This window comes from Anser cygnoides, chromosome 1, assembly GCF_040182565.1.
Source record: "Anser cygnoides isolate HZ-2024a breed goose chromosome 1, Taihu_goose_T2T_genome, whole genome shotgun sequence".
In the NCBI taxonomy this organism is placed as follows: Eukaryota; Metazoa; Chordata; class Aves; order Anseriformes; family Anatidae; genus Anser; species Anser cygnoides.
Window position 1 is genome coordinate 140,813,117 of NC_089873.1, and position 21,703 is coordinate 140,834,819.

General features: G+C 43.1%; 1 protein-coding gene across 5 annotated transcripts in view; it reads right to left on the reverse strand.

Annotated features, from left to right (window-relative positions):
* The window catches only part of GABRA5 (gamma-aminobutyric acid type A receptor subunit alpha5), a 57,745-nt gene that overhangs the window by 3,151 nt on the left and 32,891 nt on the right, over window positions 1-21,703 (reverse strand). For all 5 annotated transcript variants that reach the window (XM_048050522.2, XM_048050520.2, XM_048050521.2 and 2 more), the window contains 2 exons: window positions 6,836-6,979; window positions 948-1,100 (listed from right to left, as the gene is read on the reverse strand). In XM_048050522.2, coding sequence (XP_047906479.1) covers window positions 948-1,100; window positions 6,836-6,979 — 297 coding nt within the window. The remainder of the gene's footprint in view (window positions 1-947; window positions 1,101-6,835; window positions 6,980-21,703) is intronic.

The following is a 21,703-nucleotide window of genomic DNA, read 5'->3' on the forward strand; positions in this document are numbered from 1 at the left end:
GACTTATTTATTCCCTTGACTGTAGCTCCTCCCTCCACACAAGTCAGTAGCTGACAGAGCTGCCACTAGTTCCATCTGTGGACGGATGCCTCCAGCAGGACAAAACTGAACTCTCAGTTATGCCTTCATGAATCTCAAATCAGCATCACCAGTCAGCAATGCGATGCTGGCACCTGTATTCTCCCTGTACAGATCGTGAATTGATTTTTTATCAAAGGTGCTGACAGATTTCAGTAGGCTCCTATAGATGAATGGCTCTATTAAGAAATGTTGGCCAAAGTTTCACACACAAAGCTTCTCCCACTCCCCTCATTTCTCATCTAGTGGGTTTTTTGATTTCATCAGCCTTCAGTTAAGACTGTTTATTTTTTGCAATCTTCTAGTGATAAGTCGAGTAATTTAAGAGACCCAATAGGATTTTTGCATGACAGCTTCTGTAGCAAATATACATTTTCAAAATGCAAAATCATATTAATTTGTTTGATGGTAATAGAGATAATTGTCACTAATTAACCTCTACATGGTTTTCCCAGATAAACGTCTTGAAAACACAGATAAACAAAATGTTTTGAAGTGAAATCTGTTTCAAATACTTAGACTAGAGTATGTATTATCATCATACGCAGGGCTTTTTGTCCTAAACCATCACATATTTAACCTGAGTGGGGAAAAAAAATAAAACAAAAAAGCAAATAGAAATTACAACAATCTGATTCTTCTGCCTTCCATCCTTAACCTTCATATAATTGATCCTTGTGCAATTTCTGTCATATTTTTTTCAAAAAGTCCAGACAGTGTTTTTAAGTGGATTTTGAGTTTAAACTGGAAGAGAGCATGGGAACACCTACAACACAAGCAGAAATAAGCCCTGTGGTGTTGTTACAGAAAATCACTTCCACAAACAAGTCCTTTCCTTCCTCCACGCTGTGAGAGAGTCAGGTACTCACCAAAGACAGTCCGAGCAGGGACAGATTCTCTGTTCAGCCAAAACGACACTTGTGATAAGATCACAGTCATAATGCAAGGAAGGTATGTCTGGATGACAAAATAACCGATTTTCCTTTTGAGATGAAAATGTGCTGTCATAATAGTATATTCGCCTAGGAGGAGAAAAATGCACACATGGGTAAAATAAGGGAGGCTTACTGATTTGGGGGTTTATGCAGGACAGCTCCACCTCCCGTTTGAGGATGCAATTCAGCCACTCTCAATAGCATGAAAAAGTCTGGATTTCTGCACTATGCAATACCAGGGCACAGAGGTGCTGCTCCATCCTTCTGGTCTTCACATTTGGTCCCCAAAAGCAGAAGACAATGACTGACTAATACTGCACCAAAAACCTGCAGTCCTTTTTGTGCACCTCTTGATGTTCACCGGCATGAAATATCTGGATTGCTGGCAGTGCCTAGGTTGTGCCTGTTTTTGAGCATGTCCCACAAATCGTCCGGTCAGAGTAACAATTAAGGTCATCTACTCTTAGAAACCCGATTTACAAGTACAGCTTAACCTCGTTAGGGACCTGTTAATGCCAAGCCATCAGTTTTTCAAGAATGACAACAGGTCTGGACACTCCTCCTGCACCACACTTTAGTGACTGCCTGTTACGATATCTGTGCTGCAAAAATTATGCTTTTCCCATAGATTTTAAGAGGTCTTATTAATTGGAGTATCAAAATCCATCAAATCGCTCCTCAAAAAAAAAAAAAATCCCTCTGGAGCATGCAGTTTTCCTAGAATTTGGTATGCCTTAACCTTTGGAAAGATTACCTGTTTCTGGACAGACATTGTGCCATGTCTTGTTCACTTGGGCAATTAATAGAGTACTGCCCTCATGAAGAATTCACTGAAAGCTGCTCCAGCAGTGCTAAATTCCATGTCTTTTATATGCCAAATTCACAGCATTGCCTTAATCTGGCTTTTGTCAGGCCCTCTGAATTTCAATACAAGCCTAAAAAAAATGCACTCCAAAACAGACAGACCAGCTGTCACCTTCCCTAACAGTTCAGTAAAAAATCAGAATTTAAGCAGCTCTTTCAGACTGTTCCTGTAAAACCGTAGTTGTTACTGATGGCTATTCATTGATGGTAACTGCTCCCCAAAGCCAAAATCTTGCTATCTGAGAACAGGCTACTGTTTTACTGGGGAAAATCAGAGCTTAAATATAAGCATAAAAAACAACCAACCCCCTTTGAGCCCTAGCAGATCTCCACTTATATTGACATCAAATTAATTTAAAAGCATGCATTATTCAGCTGGATGCTGATGAAACAGAGTAATGCCTGTTATGAAAAGTATATTGTCCTCTGAGAATAAAACATATATAATTTCACTTTTGACTTACGTATTTTTCAGATCCTGGAAATTTTGGGGTACATATCTCAAATTTTCTAAAGAGCAAACTGAATGAAGACCTTAACGACTTAAACTAAAGGATTAGCTATAATCTCTGCTGCAAGAATGGACTGTTACCCTCTATAGAGCAGACACTAAAGGAAAATATGTAACAGACTGAATCTGCATTGAGTGAATTGCACTGAGTTGCAGCCAGCATTGCTAAGCAGTTAGATTTGGTGGATTATTGCTAAGTGACAATATGGCTAATTAGCAGACAACAGGTCTACAGTGAGAGGTCTTTTGCAGGTGTAGCTATCCTGAAGTGTTGAGGTAGAGGAGCTCTGTTCTTCTGGATGAAGTTTACAGACTCACTCATGCTAAGAATTTTAGACTGAAAGACTGGAATAGCACAGAACTGCTTCACCAGACGGCCTGCCTTGATCTTTATGACTTTCTTCTAGAGTCTGATTTTCTTGTGAAATGCTTTCCTGACGAGGGACGTGGAAATGGACAGGGGATGCTGTGAAACTGGGGAGAAAATCCCTGTGAAGCAACGTCTAATTTCCTGCCATTTAGTGTAATTTTGAACCAGGGATGCTGAACATGCTGTGGTCTCACTTGCTTGTTATTTAGGAGCTCTCAGTTTGTGGATTACCAATAAAATAAGCCAGGAGCAGCGGGGTCTACGTGCCTGTAATCTGCTTCTGAGTTGCTGCTGCATTGGGATGTGTTTAAGTCCCAGTGTCCCTGCTCGCTAAGGAGTGACGATGTGCATTATTGATTTTGACAGTATGTTTCTGGAGCTGGAATAAAAACAAAAAACAAAACTGCACAGCTTCAGCAGAGCAACAGGATCCATTTTTTTCTTTTGATGAGCACAGAAAATGAATGCTTATATTTTGATGTTCTTCCATAGCTGATTCTTACCTTTTTGTTTTCTTTAACCTACCAAAGCTCTTGTCTCCACTGAAATAATGATATCACCCAATTTTGTATTTGCTCTTCTCACAGCTTCTATCTTCTCCTATTTTCCCTGCTGCCCTTTTCAAAAATGCCTGCACTAAGAACATCCTCTCCAGCAGACTTGGGGCTGGCAAAAAAAAAAAAAAAAAAAAAAAAAAACCAGCTTGTTTTTTAATGGCCTGGGACCACTGCTTGAAGTAATGCTAAAAGCTGCCTGAGTTGGCCTCTTGTTTATAGAGAATGAAAACCTGTCTCTGTTGGAGTGGCAAAGCTCCCTCTTACTTCTGTAAGGCTGCAGTATACCCTTAGACCATAAGCTTTCTTAAACAAGGGCTAATTTTTATTATAGGTTTCTGTAGCACTTTTAAACGAGAGTCCTGCTCCTGGTGGGGTCCACTCACCACTGCAAAAACAATTCTAATCACAAATTTAGCACTGATGAAAAGCTCAAGAGTGTGAGTGGCTGCATTTCTTCCCAGAGCTATGCTACTGAGCTGCTGCTGGTCTTAAGTTTTTCTGATGCTTTAAAAGCTAATACAGTGGGGTTTTTTTGGTATCCAGGCGATGGAGTTCTGGAGAGTGTGCTTACAAATTTTCGGGATCTCCCATGCATTCTTCCAATGTCATTACGCTGGGATTCACAGGAGTATTTTAACAAAGATGGGCCAGCCCCTAGGTTTGTTTGGTTGCCATATATGCCTTGGATCAGTTTTATCAACAACAGTTCTGGCACGATCCTGATGTTAGGTCTGTGACACTGCAGTCCCTGATCATGCTGACATCCACAACATTTTGGTCCACAAGAGATGCCTGTGTTTTTCTGATAGTGCTGCACAGGAAACACTCATCTCAAGGAAAAAATCAGACTTATTTGGTGCAGAATGAAGGGCTGATTTTTTACTGTATTATTTAGGCTCTGGATATTTCAGAGTTTGGGCTCCAGCTGGCAGAATTGAAAAGAGTGGGTTTGTGTTTTGTTTTATGGCACTGCAGATCCTAAGTTAGCAATGAGAGACTCTGGGTCTGGGCAACAGAGCTGGGCAACCATTTGCAGAAACCAGCACAATCCATGTGGACCCGGATCCCATATCTGAATGCTTTGAGCACCGCAACAGCAGGATGCACCAGATGTTGGCACTGCTGGAAGCAGTGCGAGATGTCAAGTATCTTCTCTTCTGGGGGAATAATATTTGGGAATGTTAGCACAAAAAAACACACCACACAGGTGGCACGTGTCAGAGCCATTTTCTCTGGCAAGGCTAAAATATTCCTGATTTCAAAATTGGTTGGTGAACTGGGAGCTCCAGGATACCTTTTCTGAGAAGACAGATAAACATAGCAGCTTGGGTACAAAATCAGCAGAATCCCACAGGACTGCTGCAGGTCCAGTATTTCCATTAAAAACAAAAAAATAAAAATCTGTTAGAAAGAGAAGCATAAATGTCCTGTGACATATACAAACATTTTGCCTATGCAACTGCAAGGACTGTGTATTTTGACTCGTGTGTCAAAAAAAAAAATTTAAATTAAATTAAAAAATCCCAGCAGTTGGATTCATGCAACAGCTATTTTCTTTTTCTTTTTCACGTTCAAAAATGCAATAGAAGGAAGAAATGCCTTAGATGGTCGTTCATAAGTAACCCTGATTTCTGGCCTACCATGAGCTTGATGAAGTCCAGAAAATCCATCGTGGACTGATGCTTTCCCGAGTGCAAAATCGGATTTTTGCATTTTGCTAATCCCCGGTTACAATCTGTGTCCTGCTCTTTGTGATCCACCCTGCAATCAGAATCCAGCCACCCCAGATGCAACCCCGGACATTAATATAAAATCTTGATGTTGGAAAACAAGCATTTATTAGCCTAAATCTTAGCGTACAGGAGGGAGGAGGCTACTGCGCAGCACCTCTGGGCTTTGTCTGGAGAGTGCAGCATTCCCTTGGGCTGAGGACTACAAGGAGCTTTCCAAGGCAGACTGCAAGCTGGTGGTAGCCCGGAGCTGACACACTGGAGCACACGCTGCTGCGGCTGGCTTGTTTTCTGGCTCTGAGGAGCAGGACAAGCTTGTAGGAGATGACCCAGTACATCCTCTGGATCTTTTTCTTGGCCATGATGAAGGCAAGAGGGGAGCTGCCATTCATCGCAGAGAACAATGCAGCTATGATGGTAAACTGGTAAGGAAAAAGGTGTCTTTCTTTGCTCTTTAATGGGGGATAGCAACACTTATCTGTCCTTTTTCTACCGCGGTGGCTCCTCTGACTCTGTCATCTCTTGACTTTCATACCTCTTTGCTTTAGGAACAGCTTTGTGACTCCTGAGTTAGGCAAAGGGAAGGGATGAAGCTCCATAGTGGTTGTGTTTCATGGGTCCCTCATGCTGCCTGAGGCAAGCTTTCAATTGCTTTGTCTTGTGTTTGGAGAGTAAGTGACAAGCCTAGCCATCCCCTTTATTGGGCACGTTTGGACATCTCGAGCAGAAAGATCTATGCGCCTTGATGTTTTGGTCAAAGCAACCTTGTGTGTGAGTGTACTCCTGCCTGTTTTCACGTCTCCTAAATTTCCCACGGATAGTAACCGGTTCCTAACTTGATCTATACCTCGTCCTCTGCAATCCTGCCCTCCGCTCCAAGCCTGTCATTTTTCACCAGAGATGTGGCTGCATCTCCAGAAGACACCAGGCAATTAGACTGGCTTTGTCATTGCTAATTACATTTCTTCCTGCCACAGGGTGCCCCCTGTTGCCTCCCAGGCCCCGCAGTGGAAACCTCCCTTCCCTTCAAGGCAGGCTATTTTGTTCCTGCGGGCTGAGGAGCCCTCACGCTCCATGCCACTAATGCTCTCAGGACGAGTGCATTGTGTAACCTGGTTAAGGTTGGTGGGCTTGTCACCCCAGCACCAATGCGCGCCCAGGGCTGCCCTTGCATGGGGGCCTTAAGAAGCAAGGGGGGGACAGCTCACGTGGGTGCCTGGGCCAGGATTAAACCTTCTTTGCCTCCCTAATGCTGCCACATCTGGTGCCTCTGCGTCCAGCTGGGGAGGAAACAGGAATCCTCGGGGCTGGTGGCTCCTCTCCGGCAGCAGGGTCCCCTGGGCACGCTGCAGAGCCACACCACCACGGCCACCTGCCCTCCTCTCCCTCCTCCTCCCCTTGCTGCAGCCTCATCGAGCAAATCATTTTAAAGCGATGATTGAAACGGATCAAATGCGTGGGTGGTGTTTGCCTCCCGGGGTGGTTCCTCCCACAGGGAAATACGCCAGTAATAGCGCTGGCAGCCTGGGCAAAGGCAGCTGCCAAGAAGTTGTGTGCAGTGTCTCCAGCGCTCCTGTTAAATAGCGAGAGCTTGGATGCATCTTCTGCAGCGGCTTTGTAAAGTACCTAACAGCCAGCACAGGGCCCTGTCTGATTTAATACCTCTGCTAAGTAGCCAGGAACCTGCCCGGATCTTCCTAGCACCCCACATCCTACAGATGCATCCCTGTTCTCCCTGAAAAACAACCAGAGCCTTTCAGCAACCAGAGGGGTGGAAATATTCTCCCTACCTGTACTGGTGCTGATGTTTTCAGTTCCTACGGTCTGTCCCATCAGGTGGTACTGGTTAAGTCGTGAACCGTCTTCGGCCACCACCACAGACGTTGTGGTGCTATTAGTCCACACGTAGATCACTTCAGAATTGGGGTAAGCATCTGTCAACACAGGGAAAAAGAGATGGTGATGAGTAAAAAAACACCGTGTAATATTTTAGTGGATCCTTAAATGATAAATAGTGGGGAGAGGGAAGAATGGAGGAGTGAGAGTGAATGGAGAAAAACAAATAAAGATGATATAATCATGTTCCCATATGCCCAGCTCAAAAAATATTAGGTTGAAGCCTTCTAATATAACAGATGTGTGGGATGGTTTGTCAGAGGGTGGAACAGTGCAGGTATAAATATAATCCATCACAACCACTCGATTTGGGAAAGAGCAGCTCAGACCCATACTCAGGTAGCTGGCGGCTCCTAAACCCCAGCAAGCCGCAGAAGGTATTTCTTGAAGTCCCCCCTCAAAAGCACTCATGCACCTCGAGTGCCTGGGCAAGAGGGAGCTTCTGTGTCTCGTCCCATTTCCAGGATAAAATACCAAGTGATGCTGTGGGCAAGCACAGGATCTGCTGTGTGTGCTGAGTTTGAGATATGTCCGTGTGGGCGAGGGGATGTGTGGGGGGGATGACTGCAGATGAAGGAAGCTGGGACAAGTGTGTGTGCCCCTCTGTGCATGCATGTCTGTGACCCACAAGAGCAGAGAAAGTACTGAGGGGTGGGATGGCATGAGGGAGAGCAGGAGCAGGGTGTTGTGCTTACTGGAGCGAACTGGTGGTGGTGCAGATACACCTGCATGCCTGGAGATGAGAATGTGACAAGATCTCTCTTACATGCATTTGGAAGTCCTTGGAAATAAAGGCAGTGGCAGAACTGCCAACTCATTCCCTCCTCAGTAATGTTGCTGTTATTTTTAAAGCCTTAACACCTGGAGTAATTAAGCTATTATAAAAGAATCTCATTTTTCTTTTAGAAATACTGACAACGCTGTCTTTTATTTTTATTTTTTAAGCTTTCTCTGCAGATTAAGTCAAAAAAAAAAAAAAGGAGCTGACTATACATTTGAATATATTTTATTTAATTAAGGAGATCTCACACTTCTTACCTGAGCACCCTGATCATAGAGAGATTTCAGGTAACTTTACTGAAGGCATGTTACATAGGCTGGAGTCCACTGTACTAATATCTCTGGGCAACAGGCGAGGCTTACTTTCCCAGTAGGATGTGAAATGCAGATAGAGCTCGAAGGGGTTGAAATCAAATGCAAATATCTCACCTTCTGCACTCTGTAACTAGTAAGTTGGTGGTGCAGAATGTTTTCTTCTGAAAAAAAATCATGTCCTCGTTCAATACAATCTAGTAGGCGACATGTGGTGGCCTTCCAGATAAGAACTTAAAAGGCAAAGGCAGGAGGCTAGCTTGAAGGATTTTGTGTACTGTGTACTGTCTCCAACAGACCCCAAGTTTTGGTTGCCAGAGCCAGCAAGGTGTCTTGGAAAGCTGTGACGCCACGGAGGACTTAAAAACTTTCCCAGAAAGCAGTTCAACATGAACTTCTGAGTCACTGCAATGGGAAAAAATATGCTAAGGCAGCCCCTGGATTCATACAGCCAGGAACGTCAAGCAGCAAACGGGAAGTCATCCTGGTTCGGGTTAGGAGCAGCCGTAGCACAATGAATCACATTGTGAGCTGCAGATCACTTGGATGCTGGAGCAGGCAGCAGGGAGGAAAGCAGTACCTTGTTTTCCCTGTTGCTAATCTTCCCTGAGCATCTGTGGGAAGTGCTACCAGAGGCAGAATACTAGGCTGGGTACACCTTTGATCTGAGTTTTTACAGCTATTCTTACATTGTTGTCCACACTTTAGAAAAGCTATGGAAATAATGACAGAGAAAGAAGTTCAAAAGAGGGTCACAAGTATCTCCAGGGCCTGGAAAACAAGTGTTATGATTTGCAGCTTAAGGAGCTCAACTTATTTAGCTCACTGACAAGAAGCTGAGACATGACTCAATCACTGAGCATAGATACTTCCATGCAGAAAAGAAATCTAAGAACAGGGTGGATTTTTCACACTACTGACAAAAGGAAAAGAAAAAAAAAATCAGTGCCTGAAAGATTTCAGAGAGATTCTGATGAAGAATAGGACACAATTTCCTAATTGGGGGTTGGGGTGTGATTAAACAGTGGATAATCTTCCAAGAAAAGACCATGGACTGCTGTCACTAGAAATATAAATATAGGATGAGATCTTTTTCATCATACCTCTGATAGTAGCTTGTTGCTGCTGTGCTCATTGCTGGAGCTAATCCAAGTTTTGGAATTTGAGAATCTATGAATCCTCCATCCTTATTAGCCATGCAGCCATGCAGGACTGCCCACACGCCTTTCATATGCTTGTATTTGTAGCTGTGGAGTAAAATTGCTGTAATTACATCTCATGATCTGCTTTGAAAGGCTACGAAGGAATTTCTTCCCTACTGCAAAATATTTGCATCACAAAAAGTGGTGGAATTTCACCTTTCCCTTAAGAGAAGAGATGCTCTCCTCATCTCAGAGATGATTACAAGTTTATAGCATTCCTTAAGTAATTCCAAAGCTAGATCTGGAGAAAAGAAGTAGGAGGAGATGGGTTGGTTTAAAAAGATGCTGCAGAAAACCCTCTTTTTAAAATGCTTATCTGGTACATGTTGTTCATATGTTGATGGCCCCAGTGATTGTTGGATCTGTGTAGGACACTTTTCTGTTGAAAACACTGTAACCACATTCCACTGACATTGAGATCACAATGGGACACAGGCCTATAAGGTTTAAAAGGCATTCAGATGTGTTATTTCTTAGCTCTACCTACCTTTGATGATCCTAAACTAAACCAGTGTCTCTACTTTGAATTTCAGCCTTTACTGGATACTTAAACACATGCACCTGTGCAGGCTTGGGGGCTCTTATTCTGGAACAGCCCAGCACATCCTTCTGTAAAAAAAATAACATCTGTAATTCAAACAGAGGCTGGGAGGTGCCAAACTGTGCCCAGACACACCAGATCTCACAGGCAATGCTTTGTGAGGCTGCTTTCTTTCTAAATTGGGGCAGGAAAGGGAGGCCTGGCAAGAAGAGCGAGCAGATAGGCAAGCAAGGGCAGAGCCTGGGACCAGTCCCTGCTTGGGAGGACTCCAGTTTGTGGATCCTCTTTCACAAGAGAATATCTATTGCTAGGCCACAGGATGGATGGCTGAGGGTGCCCCTTTCTACCCTCTTTCTGCCTGGGTGCCCTGCCACTGACCAGCCAGGAGTAAAAGCATCTCTGGGGGAAGGGAGAACAGCCCAGCTAGGAGGGGAGCTCCCAGCTTCTCCTTCCAGTGCTATCTGCTCTGTTTGCTTTGTGATGTAGACAACGGAGGACTCAGGAATTTTCTTCTCCCTGCAGTGCGGTTTCCCTTGCTTGCTTCTGCTCTGACTTCAAACTAACTGCGGTGGGACTACAAGAGCTTCTTGTGCAGGAGCAGAAGGGTGGCTGTTGATAGGGCTTGAAGAGATATGGGTTGCACACATCTTTATGGAGCCCACCCCAAATGGATGCAGCCAGCAGTGATTTCCCTGCCTCCAAAGAATTAATTAGGAAAGGGAAGGCATTAGGAATAGGATGAATATACCCCAGTCTATGGATAACCTATCGCACAGGATCATGGATATGAACTCCTCATCTATCTCCCATGCAACTGTAAGAAAACCAGGCCTGTGTTTTAAAAGGCTGTTATAAAGGATTCTTTTGCTTAATGCCTCCTTACCTCACTCTGGGCAGGCTATGAGAATCTAAGCTTCCTTGTAAGAAAGAGAAGAATTTAGAAAATGTCAAAACAGGAATGTGAATGTAAAAAGATGCAGCCACCCCCTCAGTCCCTAAGCACCCTTGAGAGAAATGTACAGCTCTGACAGGAATAGGCTACCCCACAAACCTTGGTGTGGCAGCGGGACCACCAACTATGTCTTTTCTGGTCATCTAGATAAACCTCTTGGTGCCTGTGTAATTGTGCTACATGATTGTCTTCCTGACCTTCTGCTACACCTTCCCAGAAATCTCAGACTCCAGTTATCCTGATCTTGAGTACCAAAGGCTCCAGCTCCACTCCTGATAACCCATGCAGTATAATTAGACACAGTCATATTGAAAGCTGAATGTGTGGGAGTAGTCTAGAATAATGCTATTTTGCTACTGGGATGAAGCAGCTGCTAATGGAGAGGTGGTATTATTCACTGTCATACCAAACTGTGTAAAAACCTCCTTCTGTTTCAGTAAAGCTCCCAGAAGGTTTTCGGTCTGCCTTGCTCGCTGAAGGACTGAAGAACTTCAGCTCCTGCTTTCTAGAGTTATGGGAAAGGCTTACTGCTGATTAGGGAATGAGGCCCTCACCTCCTCCACACGGTGTGCACACGGAGCAAGGAGTCTCCCAGTGAGTGACAGGAAAATGTAGTAAATGCTTTGGGTTAGCAAGCTGAAAGAACACTGCTGGTGTTGCTGTAAAAGCAAACCCAAATTCAAAGCCACTGAAAATACAACTGAGAGTGCTTGGTTTTCAGTCTAATTTAAGCAAGTAGGCTTCTTCTGCTATTCTGAATCCAAATAATTAATTTGGTGTTCTTTACCATCATTTTGCTAGCTTGCCAAAGAAAGGGGGAAGCCTCATTCAGTTATTCTTTCTCTTCTAAGCTCACTCTTTCAAAAAGCAAGAAAAAAAAGGTAGCAGTTGAGATGAACAGCTGAAAATACAGAGAGGTATGATGTTATTAGAAGAAAGAAAATGACAACAGATTTATTTCTATTGGGCATTTGATAAATGACTGCAGACTTATCACCTACCAAAATGGTGAAATAAAGTCATTTCTTCTCTTATCTGTTTATTGATGAGCGGATCCATTTTTCTACGTTCCAACATCCAACATACACTGCAGTGAATATAAAACCCGTAAAGAACTCCTTTGTTGTTTTTCCACCCTCTCCACTATCTTCCTGCTCTCATATATCTGGCAAGGTGAGCATGAAATGGTCCTTCTTACACCAGTGAACAGAGGGCAGGCGAGCAACCACAGCCAACGGGAGGAAATACATTAAGACAGGGTCTAACAGAGCAAAGCAGCTAGTTGGTAAGACCTAGAGGAACCTTGCCATTCACCCCTTGTCGGGTGCCCTGTTTTCCCTTGGACAGTTGTACCTGAGCAGGAAAAGACATACTGGGACAACTGTCTGCATTGACTTGTTGCCCTCTTTCAAGGTGTTTCTACTTCAGTTTTGGTAAAGCCTTACAGTAAGGTTTTTAGAAGGACAGGAGTTAGATGTTCAGTTGCCCTCTCCAGTGAGTGAAACAGTGTGAGTCACGCAGCCCCCTCCCAGTGAGCAGTCCATCAGCAGGAAGCCTTCTTCTGCCACTGCCTCTGCCACAGGAGCTAGCCCCACCTGTGGCTACTGACACACGTTTTCCCTTCTCCCTTTTCTTTCTCTTCTACATTGAAATAAACTCCAGGAAAAAAATATTAATAATAATAATAATAATAAAAAATCTTAGCTCCTTAAGTCAAATAAAACCAAATATGGATGACTGAGTCCAAACTTTAGGTCCGTGGGACCCAGATGTATTTCTAGGACTGAATTTTTTAAGCTATAATCACCCACAAAAAAATCTACAATTGAATTCTACAATTAAACAAACTGTCTAGCCACAGTCCATGACTGGATTTTTTCTTTTAGAAATACACTACTTAGAGATACCTAAAGAGATACTGTAGAAATTTGACTCAGCTTGTTTTCTATTTTACTCATTACAACTGTGCAGTTAAATTCTTAGCTTTTACCATCATATTTATTACATGCCTCAAGATTGTCAGACTGCCTGATTTTGGAACCATTGCTAACCCCTATCAAAGTCTGTTGATTGTGAAGGCTGTGCATAAATTGTTTTTAGAAACTCTAGTTATAATAGCAATATTCAAACAAATATCTATGTCCATCTCTCTATCTATGTATTTGACTCACTTAGAAGAGACCGTTAGATAACTCAGTAGAGATCCAGATTTACAACCATGCAGATTTCTGCAGGCAGTAAAACAGTGCTGCTAAGAAGCCATAAGGTAGCAGCTTGAATTCCAAAATTCAGGCTGGGTTTCTTCTCGTTGGTGCATGAATACTTTTTACCTTATTACACAGTGCTGTCAATGTTTGTGTCTATACAGCTGAGGCTAGATTTGAGTTCTGTAATTGGAATTTCCCATTAAATTGACTTGATGAGAATGAATCAGTGTACAAATGAGATCACTCTATAGGAAGAAGAAGAGATCGAGTAAAAATGTAAATTTAAATATAAAAATAACAAACGGTTCTAAATATGCACGCACTGGGTCTGGGGGGAAATAGCTTTTTATAAAAGTAAGTTATTAAAGTAAAACAGTGATTTAAATTCTAAGAGAAATGTATTCACCTATTCAATGACTAAGAGCATAAATCAAGACTTTTCCATAGTGTGATGCTGAATTCTGCTGTTCTTATGGGAGTTTGGAGGTCACAGAAATTACTTAAGGGACCTGAAATCATCGGAATTAAAACCGACCATTTAAACTGGCATGAGCTTACAGCATCTTGATAAACAGCATGAATGATTTTGAATATATGCCATGGACAAGAAGCATAACGTAAATGAGAATCACTTAGAATCACAGAGTGGTTGGGGTTGGAAGGAACATACTGAGATCATCCAATCCAAACCCCAGCTCAAGCTGGGCCACCTAAAGCCAGTTGTCCAGGACCACGTCCACATGGTTTTCGACTGTCTCCAAGGATGGAGACTCCACAACCTCCCTAGGCAACCTATTCCACTGTTTGACCACCCTCAAAATGAAAATGTTTTCTTGTGTTCTGATAGAATTTCGTGCTTTTAAATTTGTGCCCATCATCTGTTGTCCCGTCACTGGGCACCACTGAGAAGAGCCTGTCTCTCCTCTTTTCGTTCCCTCCCATCACGTATTTATACAGATGGAATAAATCCCCCTGAACCTTCTCTTCTCAAGGCTGAACAGTCCCAGCTTTCTCAGCCTCTCACTATATGAAAGATGCTCCAGCCTTTAAATCATATTTGTGCTCCTGCACCTGACATGTTCCACAAAGTCCCTATCTTTCTTGTACTGGTGATATCAGAATGGGGCATAGTGCCCCAAACGTAAGTAGAAATGAAAAACTCAGAATGAAATATTTTTGGAACAGCACAATATCATCTAGATGGGACAAAAGAGGACCTACAAGGAGGAAGTCATCATCATGGACTTAAAGCTACTCTTCTATGAAACTGATGAGAAAAGATAATAGGACACCATTGACTGTGAAATAGTCAGCAGGAATTTCAGCCTTACTAAAATGACCATTGTTTCTGTTCTCCCAGAATTTACAAGAAAAATATGTATTGATAATATGGGCAGTATTTTATATGTTTTCCCAATACAAAGTTTTATTTGATCTCTTTTTTTTCTTTTTTTTTTTTTTTTTTTCACATTCCACAGGGAATGGAAGAGGATGCTTTAAAAATGTGCTAGACGGGTCTCAAGAGACTTCATTACTAAGCAACACTAATATACTGTACTGATCATTACTAAAAAAATAAAGCCCTAAGTCAGATCGAAATGACTCTGTTTCAGAATGTAATTTATAAGTCACCTTAGGAAAAGGTGGGAATAGGAATGTGATAGAAGTGTCTACGGCTTGGAAATTAAATGGAAACACCAACTGTACCCACAAAGTGGTGAGAAATACAGAACTGAAGATGCCTGCGAAATTTGTTTTGAGACACAGAGTTTTATGATGTTCCTTCAGCTTTTCAAAGCAAGTGACAGGTGGAAGGTCCTACTTAATTTTAGAAATTCCAGTTCATGGGTGAAAACTCTAAATGTGACCCTACTTTGAGCTCAAAAAACATAAAGCAAAGGAAGAAAAAAGCCTTGTGATTTTGCCTGAAAAAAACTTTGTAATTTTTGAGGTGTGATTCATGGTTAGCATAGGCAAGGCTGCTGACTGCTTTAATACAATAAATTAGCTATTTGCAAGCTGGTACACTAAATCACAGTCATACCAATGATGAACATAATATGAATACTAATGAACGGTTGCACTGATAATTTGCCCAGCCACAGTACCCTCCCAGGATGCTATTACACCACCTAAGAATAGCCCTAAGCTAGGAGCTGTGCACAGTAATGCAGAATTTCTCTCAAGGATCACTGTGGAGACCCAATTTGGCAACCGGAGCACTGCCCCTCAGAGAGGTCTGCATATTTGCCCCCATGCAGGCAGTGTCACCACCAGGACAGCTGGCGATTCGCTGCCCCGTCCTGCGTGCCCACATGGCAATGGGGAGCAATCAGAGCAGTGCATATATTCCCCAGGCACAGGGACTGCAACTGCAAACTGTCTCCTCACTGTGAAATCTGACAATGTAGGTGCCTCATGCATGGCATACCAACCAGAGCCGGGATCCCCAGGCTCTGCTCAGAGAAAGAGAACAGCAAAAAGATAAAGTTTTCCCAGTGGGACACCCTGGACCACATCAAAAGGACAACATATGGGCACATTTAGACAACTAACCTGTGCCACCCACGCCATGGGCAGACTGAAATGGGTGACTAAACAGACGCTGCTCTTGGGTTATTTCATGTCCACGTGCTCTGAGGCATCAGGTCATCTTCCCAAAGTGCCTGCTCTCATCTGAGAGCTGACTTTAGGGAGCAGGTGATGTCTTCCTTTTTTTGCCTGTTCTTTTCAGCCCCCCTTCCCATTTCTTCCCTTCACTGCAGTCAGTATTTATAACACAACCTCCTCCTTTACTTTGGGATTTAGTCTCAGTAGTCTTGATCTAGAACTAATCCAAGAATTGATTCTCTACCATATGTAATGGTGGCTGTACAACTGACTTTCACATGGAAGGGCTCAAAACCTGGTATTCTGGCCTTGATGTTTTCTTTTTTTCTGTTATGGCTGGTAAAAATATCTGTTGCAAGAGTAATACAGCAACCGAGCAGAAGGATGTGCTGGGATGACATTTAAAAATCTGAAATATCCTGGAACCCCCCCTGACCATACGCTGGTCTTTGTAGGCCTGGCATATGGCAGTTCCAAATTGGTTGGCCAGTTTGAGTGCCACAGTAACATTTAATGAACTTTGAATTTGCAATCACTATATTAGGCAGCTATATTAACTGCTTCATTAGATAAAACAGCATGGTCATGAGGAAGACGCTAGAGATTTAATTTACTTTTTGCAAAGCAAATAAAAGTATCCTCCAAAGTGTGACTGACACCATTACTCACACTGCACAGTATCTTACTCTGTAAGCAATCTTGATTGCAGTGGTCCACTCATTTTGCAAGCTGCTGCTTAATATCAGCAAAGCTAATGAGATCAGCTCTCCAGGAGTATCGCTAGGGTTTCCTTTGAGAAATTTCCTTTTCCTTTGAGAAATGCTGAGTGAATTTTAGAAGGTTTTAAAGGGTGCCTTCAAAAACATGGTATTTTTGGCCAAAACTTACTTCATGGAGTGAAACCATGACCTTACCATAATTAATGGAAGTTCTTCCCACCCACTTCAGTGGCACCAGGCACTCACAGGCAGCACATCTACTGAGCTACCATTCAGAGCATCATGATTTATGCATCAGTAGGACCTGAAACCAGCCAAGAGTGATTGGGACTACTTGCAGAACTAAACATATGCCTTTGTTTCTGAAACTGGTCTCTTAATGAAGACATTTACAACTCTCAGAAGTACTGCTACACTAATAACACTGTGCGAATGTATGATCAATAGACAGGTAGAGGCAGTAGGCTGAAATATTATTGTTCAAACACTTTAACACTGCTCAGAGACTACAACCACCAGAACTTATTCTTTATGCCCAAGTTGCAGTCACTTAAGGCTCAGCAGTGGGAAAACTCCCAAAACCCCAAGGTCAGAGAAAAGATCCTCTTGTTCCCATCCTCAGCTGCTAGCCTCAAGGCTCAAACTTAGCTGGGTTTTCCTGAACCCTGGAAGCCAGCCCTTTGGCAGGCATATTGCTATTTCATATACCATCACATGCTGCAACATGATTGAAAATGTCAGGCACGCAAGGCTACTTGAAACTCTGAAGAGCATTGTCTGCTCCAGGGCCCTTCAGGGCAGCAGTGCAGAATGAGGAGCACCTGCAGTCCCGAGAATGGGTGCTGGTGCAGAGACCCAGCAGCACAGCTTCTATTTCTGCTCCCGACACTGAGCTGGAGGGTGACCTTCTGGAAGAGACTCCAGCTTTTTCAGCCTGTGACTAGGCTCCTTTGCGGGGTCATAGTGTAGCCTGGTATATAGGAGGAGGGGGCTGCTCTGGTTTGCCATGTGAGGGCAGCCGCACACTCGCTCTTCCTCCTCTCTCCCTTCACCTTCCACTGATGTATAACCGAGGCTTTTTTATTTCCCTTCGTAATGAACACAAAAGGAGTGTTTTGTTAATGGGCACAGAACAACCTGAGGCCATCAGTTGTTGAACTCGGTGGTGGATAAAAGCCCTTTCCACTGGGAGCCCCTCTGAAGGGAGCTGGTGCTCGTCAGAGAAAGCCCCATTTTGCAGGCATGTGTCCGCCACATAGCTAAAATGTCCCCTCTTTGGGAGCCCATCCCCTCTGGCCACAGAGACCCTGGGCCAAAGGCGCTTAAGTATTCATCTTCCCTGTACACAAGTAAAACATTTCCTTATCGACAGCTATCAGCTGACCTATTTTAGTCATCTGCTTTAGGAGGAGATTAACCTGGGTGTAAAAATATCTGCTTCTCTCCCCTGACTATAAGAGGGGTGAGAGTGGTTAGCTCAGCTGTATATATTTACTCTGCAGAAATATAAATTTAGGAGAGAAGGATCTCATCTTTGCTGACAGATTTACTACTGGGAAGCTTTCGGCAAAGCGGCTAGCTGGTAGCACAGGCTGGACGTGAGCAGACTTTCAGTGGACGTGGTATGGGAACGGGGAAAAAACAGACAGCCCTTCAGGCTTCCCTTCTTCCCTTCTATTTCTTCACCAAACACAACCCGAAAAGACTACTTATTTTAAAGAAACTTGCTGAGCTCGAACTGCAGCATGCAGTAAATCACAGCTTGGGCTAACCTGGCTTTCGGTACAGGGGATGAGGCTAACACAGGACCCGGCAATTTGGAGGGAGGACTGATGGCTGACAAGAGACCGAGGTGTCAGGAAGGAGCTGCCAGACTGGAAACTGAAATCAAAGTTTCAGCAGTGTCTTGCAGCTTTTTTTTCTTTCCCCCAAAGCTGTAGGCAAGTCATTAATGTACTGCAGTATCACTGGGAGGCTCTAATTGAACCTAGGGACCCATAACGACAGAGGCAATAAAAGCAGGTAATGAACCACTCTATCTTTGCTCAGAAGAGACTGTAATTGCTCTTTGCCTCCTTCATCCTCACCTGTAAAATGCAGGCAGAGGAGACCTACCTGCCTGACACCAGTATCATGAGAATGATTTCAGAAGTGTTTATGAAATGCTTACAAGCCACAGAAACAGCCACCTTAGAAAACAACAGCCATTAAAAACCTGGCGTGTGAAGCAGTGGAGCAGTTGTTACCCATTTGTCCCATTTACAAATAATATCCCATTTACTGGTGGCATAAACCTGTGATCCACAGCTGGCGACTTTAAGCCCTTGCTGTGCTTTTGGGGGCATTATGGGCCAAGTAACGTCTTTGCAGGTTTGCACCCAAGGATCATTTCAAAGCTATAGATAGATGCCTTAAGCTCATGAAGCAGAGTATCTGCATGTTATTTTCTACTGCTGACAACTCAAATTGAATCACAGTTTTCCTGCAATCAGGCAGTTGCGCAGCCTTTAAATGTAGGATGTAATCTCCAGAGTGGGAAGTACATGCTGATGCTTGTATCATCAGCAAAGCACCTGGATCTCCACACTGTTCTGCCACTACAGCATCGAGACCTCTTTCAGGTGAGGGAAAAAAATGCTGTTGAGTATCTCCACACTAGTTCCTCTCCCTGCCTGAACTTCCGTTTTCTTGAGCTGATGTCAGTCAAGCTTTTCCTCCTGAAAAGCCTGCTGTGTGTGGGCCACCTTCCGATGAAGAGGCTGCCCACCAGGCAGGAGGCTTGCAAGCTTTCAGCCATGGCTGCTCAAGCAGCTACAGAAGATGCCAGCTGAGCCCTGGGGAAGCACTCCTAACGAATACAAAAGCCAGTTTCAATAACCATGATCCTGCCTGCATGTTGGCCCTCCAGGCTGGGAGGGAGCCGAGCCCATGGCCACTGCAGCCCAGCATTTGCGCTGACTACAAGCTGGACAGGGAAGACTTTTTTCAGGCATTTATTCTTTCCGACTTCTCTTTTCAACTCTGTTATGAACCTAAGGGGAAAAAGTGACTGGCATCTGAACAGACGATCACAAAAAGTAGGAACTGACTGATCCAAACCCAGGCAGTGTTTCACAGGAAAGTAATCGCACCCAGAGGATGAGATGGTAGCAAATGCTGCATTTTTAATGTATTTTTAAAATTCTCTTGGTGCAGACCTGGGTATACGTGATAAAGTCTTTGAAAAATTAATTAATGACAGTGACTACAAACTCCTAGGAGGAAACTAGCAGGTTTTCCAACTTTTTCTGGAAAGTCCTGAATGTATCATTGATGCAGGTGAAGGAAAACTGACCGATGTGACCATTTTAGGGAGCTTTTAGAAAGGGCCCTTTTCACTTCTGTCACACTAACAGATACCACTTAGTTGGGAAACCTAACAAACAAGTGAGAAGTTAGAGCCATATTTATTGGTAAGTTTTGCTCAAGGACAGAATCCCATAATAACACCTGTGGAAACATGATTCACGCAGTCCAAGCTCAGGAGCCCACTTTTTAAATTCTAAGCAGATTTCTCTTGAGAAAGGCTTCTTAGATTTCTGAAATACTCAAGTATTATAGTATTTCCTTTTAAGCACCACGTTCCTTCAATCTCCTGCCCTTTGGGAGCTCCAGGCTGCATTGTTCCACATTTTGTATGGGACTGAACACAAGGAACTTGTGAAACTGTTGACTGCACTGATTGTTTAAAATGCTGGACTGAAGAGGTACCTATGCTGTTACAGATATGTATTTGAAATGAGTACAGGCTATGCTGTGCCACCTGTGAGATCATAGAAGTAATTATTGGTATAATCTACTCCACTCAGTGTAGGAGAAACAGCAAAGCTCCTACAAGATGCTTGCAGAAATAGTAAAGTTGTCTCTACACAGAAGAGCATTACTGACTTCTTTATTAAGACCCCTTGAAAAAACGTGACTTCCAACATAAATAACTGGTATAGTACCTAGAAGAGATACAAAAGCTTGCGGCCAACATATGCAACACCTAACTGATCTACAGCAGCAACTGTTTCTTCTGAACAGTGTATAACAGAGGTATCTATTTCTGAGCTAGCTACATAGACAAAAATTGATTTCTAAGTTTCTCTGACCAAGGCAAAATGTACTTATCTACATCGGAGTTAGTATTGCAGAGATATAGGGACTTCTAAAATATGATTCATCTCATCGTTAGGCAGTAGTCAAAAATAGTTCTAATGAGCTGTACTACAAAAGTACTTACTTCCTTTCAGTGGCCATAAAGAGAGTCCAGACAACTAACTGTGATATAGTTGTCTATCTAAAATTGTCACAGACCCATCCTGTCCATGTTCCAATGCTTCACTATCAATGTGAGGCTTTCAATATGAGACAAACCTCTCTGTTCATTCTGGAGCTGAGCATTTCCACATCCCAGAACAGAGAAGAGGCACAGCAGATTTGGGCAAGTCTAGTGGAACCTAGTGGCTCTTGTGAATCCCTACGATTTTATGAGTGTGTTTCAGCCAACACAGTCCCATGACTAGTCAGGTGTCCAAAAGTCCAAGGATTCTAGAGTCAAATAACAGCAATTACCATTAGGTGGTCTCCACCTTCTCCGCTAATTCTAAGACAAGTATGATAAATTAGTTCAGGCTAGATGACTATGCTTTACTAATTAAACTTATATAAAATTAAAATCCAGGTCCAAGCCACTTGTTTAGATTGCTTTTGTCTGACCCTGCCACAAGCATCTCTTTCAGCATGTCTACAGACCCAGTCTTTAAACAACTTGAAATTAGCAGAGACAAATTACAGCTAAAGTGGTTGTTGGTAATGAGTGGGAATACAAGGTATGAGGAGGGAGCTGAGAAATGTATCAAAGGTCAGAAATTTTAGTAATCAACTAGCTTCACCTTATTTTAGTCATTCAGGTGTCCACTGCAATGTAGGTATCTAAGTAAGAAGTGATAAACTTCAGGAAAATGTAAAAGACTTTACCTGAGCTAGCAGCATGCCTCCCTTGACTTCATGTAAAGCTTCTGTAAACCACATAAAGGCCAAAATTTGAATGTCTATACTAAGTGACTTTTCCTTTAAATCACAAAATCTCAACCTAGTCTTGAACTTGGCCACTCAGCATTTTATAGAGAACCTCCCTGCCTCTCTCCATGTGCCATTTCCAAAAGCAGGCACTAACATGTTCAACATGCCTTATTGCCTATCTCAGCTTTCAGGAAAAGACTCAGGAACCTCTTCTGGCCATCTAATAAAGGCAAATAATAGAAAAATTCTGCCTCTCCATTTGAGCCTGTGGTTCCAATACTCCCTAGGAACAACCTGTGAAAACCTACTAGAGAGTCATTTCCGAGACTCTGTTTTGAAGTTGTCCCTCCACGCCTGCAGTTCTGCAACTTCGCAGGTGCTAATGGGGGGAAG